General features: G+C 47.1%; 1 protein-coding gene across 1 annotated transcript in view; it reads right to left on the reverse strand.

Moving 5' to 3' along the window:
* Positions 1 to 8,908, reverse strand: part of Cog2 (component of oligomeric golgi complex 2) — a 33,316-nt gene extending 24,408 nt beyond the window's left edge. The window contains exons 1-5 of the mRNA XM_069998167.1: positions 8,726 to 8,908; positions 6,743 to 6,904; positions 6,448 to 6,513; positions 4,159 to 4,239; positions 1,937 to 2,040 (exon numbers count right to left, since the gene is read on the reverse strand). Coding sequence (XP_069854268.1) covers positions 1,937 to 2,040; positions 4,159 to 4,239; positions 6,448 to 6,513; positions 6,743 to 6,904; positions 8,726 to 8,797 — 485 coding nt within the window. The 5' untranslated portion in view covers positions 8,798 to 8,908. The remainder of the gene's footprint in view (positions 1 to 1,936; positions 2,041 to 4,158; positions 4,240 to 6,447; positions 6,514 to 6,742; positions 6,905 to 8,725) is intronic.
* Between the last annotated feature and the right edge of the window lie 3,667 nt (positions 8,909 to 12,575).

A 12,575-nucleotide genomic window follows, 5' to 3' on the forward strand; every position in this document is an offset into this window, starting at 1 on the left:
AGTGACTTTAAGCAAAGCTAAGATGGACAAATACGGAGGTAGATGCAGAAGGCAGGAGGTCAGCCAGGCCTCAGGTAAAAAGATAGTGGAGGAGCAGGTGTCAGACGTCTGTCTCCCAACCCGAGGGATGCCTCAGCAGCAACTGCTGCAGCGTGGGAGTGGTGCACAACAGATGAGTCAAACAAAAGGAGAGATGGAGCCAGGCGAGGGTGGTTCATGCCTGTAATACTAGCTACTCAGAAGGTGAGATTTGAGGACTGAGGTTCAGAGCCAGCATGGGCAGACTAGTCCACAAGGATTTTTATCTCCAATCAACCAGTACTGAGCTGGTAGCAGTGGCATGGCTCAAATGGTAGAGCACCAAGTGTGAGCAAGAAGGCTGAGCAAGTGCGAGCCCTGAGTTTATAACAGGGAGACAGTGAAAAGGGGGAAAAAGGGTTGCCTTGTGATCCCCAGCCTGGAGAAATGGCGAAAGCAAAGAATGAGAGAGATGAGGGAAGACTGCTGGAGTGCACATACACTGGGTGCATATAGGACACCAGGGGACATGTGGTCAGGCCGATCTGAGTACAAGGCTGGAAAGGCTTAGGTACAAGTAAGAGCCAGCATCTCCCAGCAGGCCAGGGATCAGTCGGCCATGAGTATGGATAGGAGTGGAGCACTGGAAGAGCACCTGGAGCTGGCACAAAGGGCCAGTGTAGATATGGAAAAAACATGGCAAGAGGGACCCAGGCAGGAGGAAACTGGGACAGGTATCAGGTGTCCATTGAGGATGGGTGGGAGGGGCGTGCAGCAGAGGCAGAGCAGGTCAAGCTCACTGGACTCCACAGACATCAGCAGTGACTCTGATAAGTGCACTGGTGCAGAGAGCAAGAACTGACAACTGCTCCTAATCTTGAGAGGGGAGACCCTAGGGCTGGAGGATTGCTTCTCCTCTGTGGATGTTTCATTTTCTATCTATAAAGTGAGAGGATTGGCATATACTGTCTCTTCAAATCCAAAATTCTGATGCTTAAAACAAAGAAAGCTGACATGCTTATATAGTGTGATCAGGATTTTGAACCACAGGTATATTCTACTTGAGCTTGGTTGTTTTTCTAGCAGTGTATTCTACTTTACTAAAAAAAGAAGAAGAGGAAGAACAAGAAAAAGAAGAACAAGAAGAAGAGAAAGAAAGAGAGAGAGAGAGAGAGAGAGAGAAAGAAAGAAAGAAAGAAAGAAAGAAAGAAAGAAAGAAAGAAAGAAAGAAAGAAAGAAAGAAAGAAAGAAAGGTTAGTGGTATCAACATGACTTGAAGAGACAAGCTTTTGAGGGCTGATGGTACACCAGGCACCAAACCGCAGAACCTCATCGGAGGTCCACAGACTTGCGCAGGGAGCTCCGAGGACAGTCCCTTACAGGCCACGGTGCTCAGGTGGAGGGCTGCAGAGCTCTCACTTGGAGCCTCCTGCTGGCTTGCAGGGAGGGCTCCCTACTGGAGTTCTTCATTTCCTCAGTCACTTTCCCAACTGGCTGACTTAAATTCAGAATAGGATGAGATGATGTGTTCTATACTATTCTTAATGATATAAAGCTAGTGCATTTGAACTACTAGACATGTGAAGTAATACTTTGAGCCTGTCAATATTCTGAGATAAATGCTAGTCCCTTACCTGAGGGTCAGTCAGGATTTTGCTGGTCTGTGGACAAGGCAATTCCAATGGTAAAATCTTCCAGAGAGCATCTGCCTGTGACTCCTGGAAAGGTGGCAGCCTACAACTGAGGTTTAAAGCCACCCAGGCTTTGCAGCAACAAGCACTGAGACTAGCCCTTTCCCTAAATTTATGAGCATAAATAAATCCATTGTCTAAATTTCATACACTTCGTTCCATTCTAAAATGAGCTGTAACTTGAATTTTTTTTTCTAGCCTGGGTGTGAAGTATGCAGTATACTTACCTGCTTGCTTCTAGTGTAGTTGTTTCTTTAGAACCTTGAGAATTTAATATTTTTTCAATTTTCTCAACTGATCGAATAACTTGTATAAGCCTCAACACACACATCTATAAAAATGAAAGAAAAGCAAAAATGTTATCCTGATGTAGAACTTAATATATTTCATCTTAAATGTGGGAAATACAAAGCTGAAAGTTAACAGTCTACATTTTTAGCATTTCCATGTAATACTAAATTCCCAAGAATGCAAATTTCAATTTTGGCTTTGTTAGAACAAGTATATTTCAATATCCTATCATAAGCTCATAATCAAACAAAAAATAAAAGCAAAAACAACAAAACAACCTTGACCTTTTTGCCTTCGTACAACTCTGTATTCCTAATCCCTTTCTTTTCCCTCCTTCCTCCCCTCCCCTCCCCACCCCCCACCTTTACTTTCTCTTTCACCAGTCCTGGGGCTTAAACTCAGGGCCTAGGCACTGTCTGTCCCTGTGCCTTTTTAACTCAAAGCTAGCACTCTACCACTTGAATAAGCACCACTTCTGATTTTTTCTGTTTATGTGGTACTGAGGAATCAAACCCAGGGCTTCATGCATGCTAGGCAAGCCACTGAGCCACATTCCTAGTCCTTCTTATTCTTTTTTATTTTTTTTTGGTCAGTCATGGGGCTTGAACTCTGGGCCTGAGTGCTGTCCCTCAGCTCTTCAGCTCAAGGCAAGCGCTCTACCACTTGAGCCACAGCGCCCGGTTTTTTGGTGGTTTATTGGAGACAGGTTATTCACAGCCTTTCCTACCCAGGCTGGCTTTGAACCACGATCCTCAGATCTCAGCCTCCTGAGTAGCTAGGATTATAGGCGTGAGCCACTGGCCCCTGGCTCATTTCTTCATTTTTAAATGAACCTTTTTTTTTGGCACTATCCTTACTCTCTTAAGACATTTTTTTGTATTTTATCTTCCAACATACTAATCTTCAATTATATGAGCACAATATAAATATCCAAGTCGCAATTCATTAAAGAAACTGCTCTACACAAGTGAGTTTGAAGCATAGTTATTCACTGGACATCTGTTATGAAGTAAGTCACTGTATAGACACTGGGAACATGATTGAATAGGCAAATGCATCTCCAAAACAAGCTTTTTTTCCTTTAGATTGTAAAAGTGTGTTAACAAACTTAGAAAAACACTGGGCAGAACAAGCTAGAGCAAGAGTCTTCCATTCTTTTTATTGGGGGTGGAGTGGGGAGGTGGTACTGAGGTATGAACTCAGGGCCACTTGAGTCTTACCTCCGGCTCTTCCCTTCCCTTTTTTGGGGGGTGTGTGTGTTATTTTGAAATAGGGTCTCACTTTTGACACTTCCCACTGCAGCAGGAATGACACGTGAGTTCAGCTTTTTCTACTGAAATGGGTTTTGTGACTTTTTGTCTAAAATTACAGGTATGAACTATTACACTTGGCCAATTCTAATCCTGCTACTATGTTATGATTTTTTAAAAAATCAGGAAAACACACACAAGGAAGCACTGCACAGCAAAGGCAGCACATGTGGAGGAATGTACAGTGGGTGCAAGACAGCAACTCAGGACGGTGGGAGACAGTACCCTCCCTCCCTCCTTCAGGTCGGGAGTCTGGGCGGTGCTGGCGGCGGAGCTTCAGAAAGTTTCTCTGCTCAGAAAGGCATACTTTTCACAGGAGTTTTGAAAGATAACACACTTGCTAAACTTTAAAGAGCTTTACTGTAGGCTATTACTGCTGCTTTCTCCTCTGAAAATTGATAAATTTTAACCTGGACACAACGCGGGGATCTTAGACCACTTACATAGAGTCCTACATCACAGACCAGCACTATCTTCCTACTTCAGGAGCTCCCATGAGGAGAGTATGAGAAGGCTGGAGGAGGGGCATTTAGCTGGCCTGGGCCATATTTCTTTCAAGATATTAATAAATAATAAAACACAAGATGAACATGCAATTTTCTTTGCTGTTTAATAACATTAATTACTTTCCCTCACCCTTCAGATTCTCAGGGTTTTAATCAGAGCAGGAGTGAGAAGACCTGGTGATATTCCCCACCCCCTGCATTGAGCTAACCTAAATGCAACAAGTCATAGGTGGGCTTGGCTGTCCCCTGGGGGCATCTGGGACAAAGAGAGTAAGCAGACCACACCCCTGAACTTGATAGTAACCACAAAGTGTCCTAGTGAGTTCGTAAGATAAAGTATACCTTTTTTTTCCGAATGTCTTCTTGTTTAGACATTCGTTCATCTACGGCCCGAATTCCTTCACTGACAGATGATCTAAGACTCTAAAAGAAAGCACATTGTGAAAATTATCATGCACATTATGAAATGTACAATTAATTCATTTCTTCAGGTTTTAATATCCACAAGCCAGTATTATGCAGATATTGACAAAATCATCAAGTATCAGACATAATTGCTTAGAAGGGACTCATGATTTAGTGACAGAGAAAGCCAAAGTCATTTAAATGGATTAAGTACCATAGGGAAAACAGCTCATCTGATGAACATCATAGGTGACTGGGGTAGAGGAGGGGGATAACCTGATTCACATGTGGAACGTCTGGGCTACAGAGGGGATGGGACATGAAGGAGACTCCCTCAACAACAAGAGTTTCCTATAGCAGTGTCACTGCAGGCTTGTTTTGGAAAGAAGTAGAAACTCACAGGGAAGGGCTGACTTTAGGAGGACTTTGCCCAAAACACTAGATTCTACTCATTTAAAACACTGATCAATCATGATGAAAATACTGTTTGGGGAAATTTAGGAAGCAAGAAGTCACAAAAAGGATGGCCAAAAGGGGTGATGTCATAGCAAAGAGACATGTACAGAAGCAAATGGATTAAGTATGAGATAATCAGAAAGGATGGCCAAAATGAAGATAATGGAACAACTAGAATAAAGTGTACAAAAATTAATAGAAAAATTAACAGAATAGTGAATTTGCTCAGTCAACAAATGCTACAAAATACCTGCGAAGCACTGGCTATCCACAGAAACCAATAAAGAATGAGACAGCACTGTTTCCTTCTTTAGCAGCCTCTTAAGTTAGCATTAAAATGAAGCAAAAGTCTGGGGGTAAACCAATTAGGCGAGACTAGGCTACTAGCTAGGCAGGGCCAAGGAGGCATGAAAGATATCCACAAATCACAGAAACATTCCCTTACATCCCATGGAAAATCACTTTGGAGGAGCTGCTTTAAAAATAAAGCAAGTGGGGGCTGGGAAGGTGGCTAAGTGGTAGAGTGCTTGCCTTGCATGCCTGAGGCCCTGGGTTCGATTCCTCAGCACCACATAAGCAAAAAGAAAAAAGTCGGAAGTGGCACTATGGCTCAAGTGGTAGAGTGCTACCCTTGAGCTGAAGAGCTTAGGGACAGTGCCCAGGCCCAGAGTTCAGGCCCCACGACCGGACCCCCCCCCCAAAAATAAATATATAAATAATAAAGCAAGTATAACTACTGTAGTTCATGATACAGCTTAGGCTGTACCTGATCATGAGTCTTTCTGCCCCCCCTCCTGAGTTATCTGACTCGAACCTCTATTCCGCATTTTTCTAGCACAGCTCACACACACTAATGGTCTACCCATGTCACACACTCCAAGTTGATCTCGCACCTGACAAGATCTGAGGCTGAGGGGCTATGTTACCTAGTGGTGGCAGTGCGGGTCTCTAAGGTGGCATACCTAGTGCTTCTCAGTACTACAGGGTTTAAAGCATTCTGCTGGAAGTGATGTTGAAACTTTCCCTCTAATGTTCACCTATGGGTCTCCGTGTCTCCATGGCGTAGGACTCCCATTTTCATTGCAGACATTACCTCAAGGAAATGTTAGAGTACCATTTTGTTAGGTGGTACATTAATTATTTTTAAATGTTTTCTTCTTGGCAATTCTAGGGTTTGAACTTGGGGCATTGTGCTTGCTCAGCTTGCTTGCTCACAGCTGGTGCTCTACCATTTCAGCCTTATCTCCAGTACAGTACTTTTGTTGATTATTTGGAAACTTGGGGTATCAAGGACTTTTCTACCCAAGCTGGCCTTGACCCATGATCCTCTAGGTTTTAGGTTCCTGAGTAGCTATAATCACAGGTGTGAGCCAGCAGCAACTGGCTAGATGACATTAGCTTTGTATCACCCTTCAGCTGGTTCGTGGTCTAAACAGTTTTTGTGGGCTGCTCTAGGAACCTGACCACACACAGAATATTACTTGAGAAAACATTAAGTTAAAAATGTTTATATATAAGCTACCAGACTCACTAATATGACACATTCATATTTCACCTTCTTCTCTTGCATTTTAAAGCTATGTACAATCAGAATCTGTCATCTTCAAATGTATTTTAGGTTGTAATATCACATGCAAAAATATTATTTGCAACTTTTCTAGGGTGATAATCATTCAGTGAAGAACAAATTAATAGATTAAAGAAATTATATTTGGAAGAAGACAAGCATGTAGTAAACAGAGATTGTTTAATACTATTGGGGGAACTCACCAGAACCTCTTCTCGTAATTGTCCCAGAGGCACAGAAAGCTGGTTAAGGGCCTTGTCCATGCCAACCTAAAGGCAAAATCATGGCAGCATAAACATCACAATCAACAGTAACAGTATCTCTTTTATAACCAAAGTAGTACTAGACTTTGTGTCATTCTTTGGTAAATGAGATTGACAATTACTTCAAATTTCTGGGGTAAAATAAATGACAAATTTTCTAAAAACAGTGCACTTCTAAGACTCAATATGCATGGAAAATAAACCATGTTTGTAGGCCTGTGGAGTCACAACTGACCAAGTTTGTGGAGAGGTTAACAAAGTCTGCATAGTCCTTGTTGATCAGCTCCACCATGGCTGTTTTAAGCAGCTTGTAGTATAGTTCCAGGTCATCTCTCAGCTCTTCCAACTGCACCCGTTTCCTACAGTCTGACACAAAGTGATCAACGTCGAAATCCTCCTGAAAAGCAAGCCAGAAGAATTACCACAATGGTATCACATTTACATAAGAGGATGATGTAGGACAACAGAAAAGCCACTGCATCTCTTGCAAGGCCACACTGCTATAGCAAGAGCCCTTCAAGTCCCACACTGCACAATAGTGTCTATCCACTTGTGCAGGAGCCAGGAAGGACCCTGACCAAGAACCATCCTCCTGTGCCTCACTCTACTCCCACCTTAATTGTATAGTATTAAATGTTTAGTGTAAAACTTTAAAGGCTGGGCACTCATGACGTATAGCTCCAATCCTGGCTCCTAATCTGCAGGCACCATCCCTACAGGTCAATGAACTACATTTCTACAGTGATTATATCTGATAGGAGGCCATCTGACCAAGTCGCAGGGTCAGGGTCACTAACTGAAAAGTCATCTGTTTCTCTGGGTCCAGAATCAGCTGCATACATTCCTGACTCTACTTAGGGCACCTGACAGATGATGTCATGTGGTACACTACAGAGGGCACCACTGCAAAATGTTGACACAAATGTAGGAAAGTAAGCCCAACAGCAAACACTCCACCCATTCTGTCACAGAACTCATAAAATGTCCCTTTAAAGGAAACATAACTAGCAGATAGCCTTAAACCTGTGGTTCCACCTAGAAAAATCAACATTTCACAGAACAGCTGTTTTCTGAACTTCCTTCTGCACATTCACCAGCACTACAAATTGCTTGGCACTTTCAAGAAGCCTAAGTGTCATGAAAGGATATAGGACTGCAGGCAATCGAATCACTCCCCAACTTGCTCTTTAAGATGTATCTTATGAAGTACATATCCTTTATTTCTACTTCCTGAGGTTGCATTTACCAAACGGGTATCAGCTCCAAAGGAGATGGTGGGATAATGAGGCAGGAAGGATGTGGGCAGTGGGCCTTAAGTCTAGGCCACATGGTGGACAAGATTTTTCAGCACTCCTAGATTCCTGAGGTCAGAATAAGGTTCTGACCTGTGTGTGGTGTGGATTCTTCCCCCCCCCCCCCCAGGCACATCTCCACAGCATGTATCCTTAATTCTTTCTATCCTGTTTCGGGCTAGCTCTAGGCCAAGACAGAGAACAAGGGGTTTGTGACACCCCATTCAAATCATGGTGGTTGAGCAGGAACGTCACCATACCGGAACATTATTCCTAGGTCTAGAAAAATCCCACATATGAAAAATGTTGTGCACGCACTAAAAAAGCGCACAAATAAACTGTATACCATCTAAACTACATAAAATACTTTTAAAAAGAAGCCAACTAGAGAGGAAAAAGTGTAAAAAGTCCGATTAAGACGCTCGGTGCCAACGCTTTCAGAGCTTATTAATAAGCCAAAACTTTACGCCTCCTAACCCTGGAACCTGCTACTGAGGGATGCAAGAAGCACAGATGCCGGTCTTGAGACACTGAATATGGACGCGTCTAGGGATGGATCTAGTGACAACCTGGAGCAAAGCCCGGCTCTCCCAGAGCTGGTGACACCCTATCACCGGAACGTTCTCGGTTTCTCTCTCCCACGAGCTCACATCCCGCACCCCTGGCACGGCCGTCCCGGCTTCGCCTTATCCGAGGGCGCGGGGCGCTTCGGGAGAAGCTGCTCCGTGGCCCACGCTGCCAGAGCCAGTGCCGGGCACCAGCTTCGGACCGATCAGACCCCGTGGCTGCCCGGGCCTGGGGCGCCGTCCGGAGGGCTCAGGCCTGCCCGGGCCCGAGGAGTCGAGCGGGGGTCCCAGGCCCTGACGTCCCGGGGCGCCGTCCGGGCCCGCGGCCTCGCCCGCCGCCTCGAGGCCGCCTGCGCGCACCTTCATGAACTCGTCCTTGTCGAAGCACAGCGTGTCCGGCCCCGAGGGTAGGTTCATCCGACGGCGCTCCATGCCGCCGGCCGCCGGCCCTCAGCGCCGCAGCGGCGAGGCGAGGACGCGGGCGGCTGCGCAGGGGACGCGGCGGCCCGGCCCCTCCGAGGCCCAGAACTCACTTCCGCCAACATGGCGGCGCCTCGAGGCGGCCAATAGGCGAGCGCCTGGGGCGGCTGCGCGTGGCTCACGTCAAGAGCCGCGCGGCGGTGGCGGCGGTGGAGCTCCACTGGGCAGTGCTGCCCCCTGCGGCCGCGGGCGGCACTGCAAGCTCTGGCTGCCCGCCGTGCCCTCACAGGCCTCCGGGCGGAGCCAGGCCCTGGGCCTTATCCTGGCCGCACTGAACCGGGGTCCGCGGCGCCCGCCGGGAACCGGAGCAGTTCCCGCCAGGCACTCGGTCACAGCGGTGCGAAAGTTACACGAGCGTCCCTCGATCGTCGGTTCTCCCTCCTTCCTGTCTAGGCAGCGTCGTCAGACCAGAAGGCCGGCGCTCCCCCATAGAAGTTGTCCAAGCTGCAGGCCAAGTCTTGTGCGAAGCCGCCCTTCGGCAAAGCGGTTCACCCTGCCCCGCTCCTGCCTCAGCTCGGCTCTTTGCTTTGCGTTGCTCTTCTCCAAATACCAGGTTTCCTCCGTGCTTCCACCAGGTCTCTGCTCAGATGAGAGCTGAGCTTCCGACTCAGCCCCGCACAAGTTGGCTGCCCGGCCCTGGCGCTCATTCTCACACGCTCCTGCAGCCTGCTGTGCCTTCCAACACACACCAACCTTGAAGAAAACAGACACGTGTATGACAGATGGACAGAGACATCTTCTTATGATTCAGCATTCCAATGAAATGGAGGTCCACTGGGGCCAACCGCCTTTCCCCTGTGTGAACTGCTCCACGTCTGGGGGCTGCGGTGGGACAACGACTGGTGTCCTGGCTTTGCTTTTCCTCCATTATCACCGTTCCCCACACAGCTGCTAAACTGACCTTTTGAAAGCACACAAGGAGGGCTGTCACCCACCACCCATACAGTGAAAAGCCCTTCCCTGTCTCCCCATTGTTCTAAACCTCAGCTGACTGTAAACCAGGCCCCACTGAGATTTCCAGGCCTGAATCACTGAAAAGACTGTGCTGTCATAGATACCAGAGTAATTACTGTTAAGTTTTTAGTGTTTCATGCCAAAATAAATGTGCTGGAAGCCTGACAGTGTCAGATTTCCCTCTCCTCTACATCTCATCTCCCACTGCCCCTTCTCCCGCCTGCCTCTCCCGCCCTCATCATCTCTGCCAGGATGACTATGCACTTTCCAATCTGCCTCCCGCCTCCAACCATCTGCCTCCTCTCCTCCTCACCCCACAGTAGTCCATTCTCTGCACAGGCTCCAAAATTCTCATCGTAGCATCCTTCTACTTACAAACCACCGTCACTATGTTTCACCGTCTCCTCTGTGAACCGTCTTTTCAAAGGCCGTTCTGGGTGTATACCCTGACTCTCCCCTTTGGTAGCAAGTGACATTACAGGAATCCAAAAAACCAGGTGGATTGAAACAAAGGGAAGTCCATTCAAAGCAACACAAAGACATTTTCATTCCATTCACACAGACACACAAGTGACAACAGGTAAAGAACTAGGATTTCAGGACCAGGAAACCAAGGCTCAGAGTGGGTGCCATGCCTTTTACCCGCTGTTGGTGCTGTGGGCCTGCTGGTCTTCACCAGGTTGCTTTCTCCCCCATGTCGGATCTCTTGAAGTGTCTTGGAGGATGGCCTCACAGCCCAGCACCACGGCCCCAAGGCTAGCTGCTCCTGCAGAATCCAGGGAGTGCACCTTTGCGACCATATCTAAGCAGGAAGAGGAACGAACCAGCAGACAGTCCTCCAGAGCTCTTCATTCTACTGTCCTGTCCCACCAGCAACCGGTGAGACAGCTCTTGTTACCCCCCATTTTCACCAATGTTGGTGTTAATAGGTTTGTAATGGAGCCCTGTTGTTTGAATTTTATGTATCAGTTGTGTATGTATCTGACTTTTTCATGTACTTAGTTGCCACCTGTGTATCCTTTTCTTGTGCTGTATCCATTGAAATTTTTGCCTCATTTTTAATCTGGTTTTCTTGTTACTGAATTTTAGAAATCCTTTATAAACTTTGGATACCAATCATTTATGATTTTGCTTTGCACAAGTTTCTTCCAGTCTGTGTGTTGTCTTCTTAAGCTCTTGGTTTGTTGAGATTTTTCACTTGAGAAAAGGATTCCATTGCTTTAAAAAAAAAATGAAAACTGTCTTGTCATCCTGGTGGGGTTTGTCCTTCCTTCCTTCTTTCCCCCTCCCTCCCTCCCTCCCTCCCTCCCTCCCTCCCTCCCTCCCTCCCTCCTACCCTCCCTCCTTCCCTCCTTCCTTCCCTCCTTTCTTCCTTCCTTCTTTCTTCCTTTTCTAAGGAGAAAAGTAAAGCTTTATTTGGATTCTATTACAGGGATAGATGAGCAGCTAGATAGTGTATTATGGCTGCTGCACCAGTGTAAACTTGTGGCCAGGCTTTTGTCTGGTGACTTTGGATTTTGGTGATTACCCTTCTCCTTTTGTGTGGCCCTTGTTGATTGGTTAACTTCCAGATCATGGTTTGAATTCTCCAGTAGGAATATTTGAGGTTAAATGCTCTATATGCAATAGCTAACAGTGCAGACACTGCTGGTTGCCCTGGGTCAACAACTCCTATTTTTTACACGCTCTTGGCTCTTGTTTTCAGAGGATGAGGCATAATTATGAATCCCAGAGCAGGCTCCTGAGTTACCCTGCGGCTGCCTCTGAGCAATCGCTTCAGGTCCCAGGAACTCTGTTCTACAGCTTTCAGGATGTGAGAGATTCAAGCAGACATAGGACCCTCCATCATCTTCACAAGTGCCATGTACCCGTTCCTGCCTCTTTCCAAAGGGTCTTGTTCTTGTCACAGATTGCTGCAGGGTTTCGATGTCGGCAGGGGTCTTGCTGTGGCCTTGGGGGGGAGGGGGCTCTGCTGATACGGAGTCCCTTTTGGGTTGTTTGCCAGTGGTGTCCGCTGACTTGCCGGGAAGGACCTCTAAAGTAGTCATGGAGCCCGGCTGCAGCACGGTTTCTCAGACGGTTATTTAGTACCAGCTGGAAGCAGACCTCAGAGTGTTATACTTAGTGATTGTGATGGGTAATTGCTCTGTCCTCCTCCTGAAGCTGGTCCCTAGTGACTATGAGTGCAGGGCAGGGCCCTGGCTTCGCTTCGAGTAGAGACCCTCGTGGGCCAAGTTAGCAGGTGAGCCCTGTGTTAGCAGGGCTGTCATCACATTCTAGGGGGAGCTGAGGACAGAGCAGGAGGATTGAAGGCACAGAATGAGGACATACAGTGCTCAACACATGCACACACAGAGCAAGAGGAAGACAGAGCTGCAAGGCAGTTTCCAGCTGGCCAGCCAGGAGGGAGAACCAGGTCTCCACATTTGTTGACATGCTGCAGGTGCCGCGGCTGCCCGGTTCCCTTTATGGCTTGGTTTTCAAGGCCTCGATCCCAGCGCTAACCAGACCCTTGTATAGAGAAAGTTTGATTCCCAATCTTCTCCTCAAGGATTAGGGCTGCAGTCCCATGTGTTTGCTTTTCCTTTCCTCAACAGCTGCTCAGGCTCCACCAGCTGGGAAGCGGCTCGCTCGCCCCTAGCGCATGCCTCTCCCGGAAGGAGAGCCTCCCTGGGGTATTTCTGCTCATTTATTGATAAGTTAAGGGAATTTTTCCTACTGCCTGCCTCTTCCATGCTGTTACACTTCACTGCAGACATCCCATAGTCCTAAGGGG

This window comes from Dipodomys merriami, unplaced genomic scaffold (genome assembly GCF_024711535.1).
Source record: "Dipodomys merriami isolate MVZ:Mamm:240054 unplaced genomic scaffold, mDipMer1.0.p SCAF_51, whole genome shotgun sequence".
NCBI lineage: Eukaryota > Metazoa > Chordata > Mammalia > Rodentia > Heteromyidae > Dipodomys > Dipodomys merriami.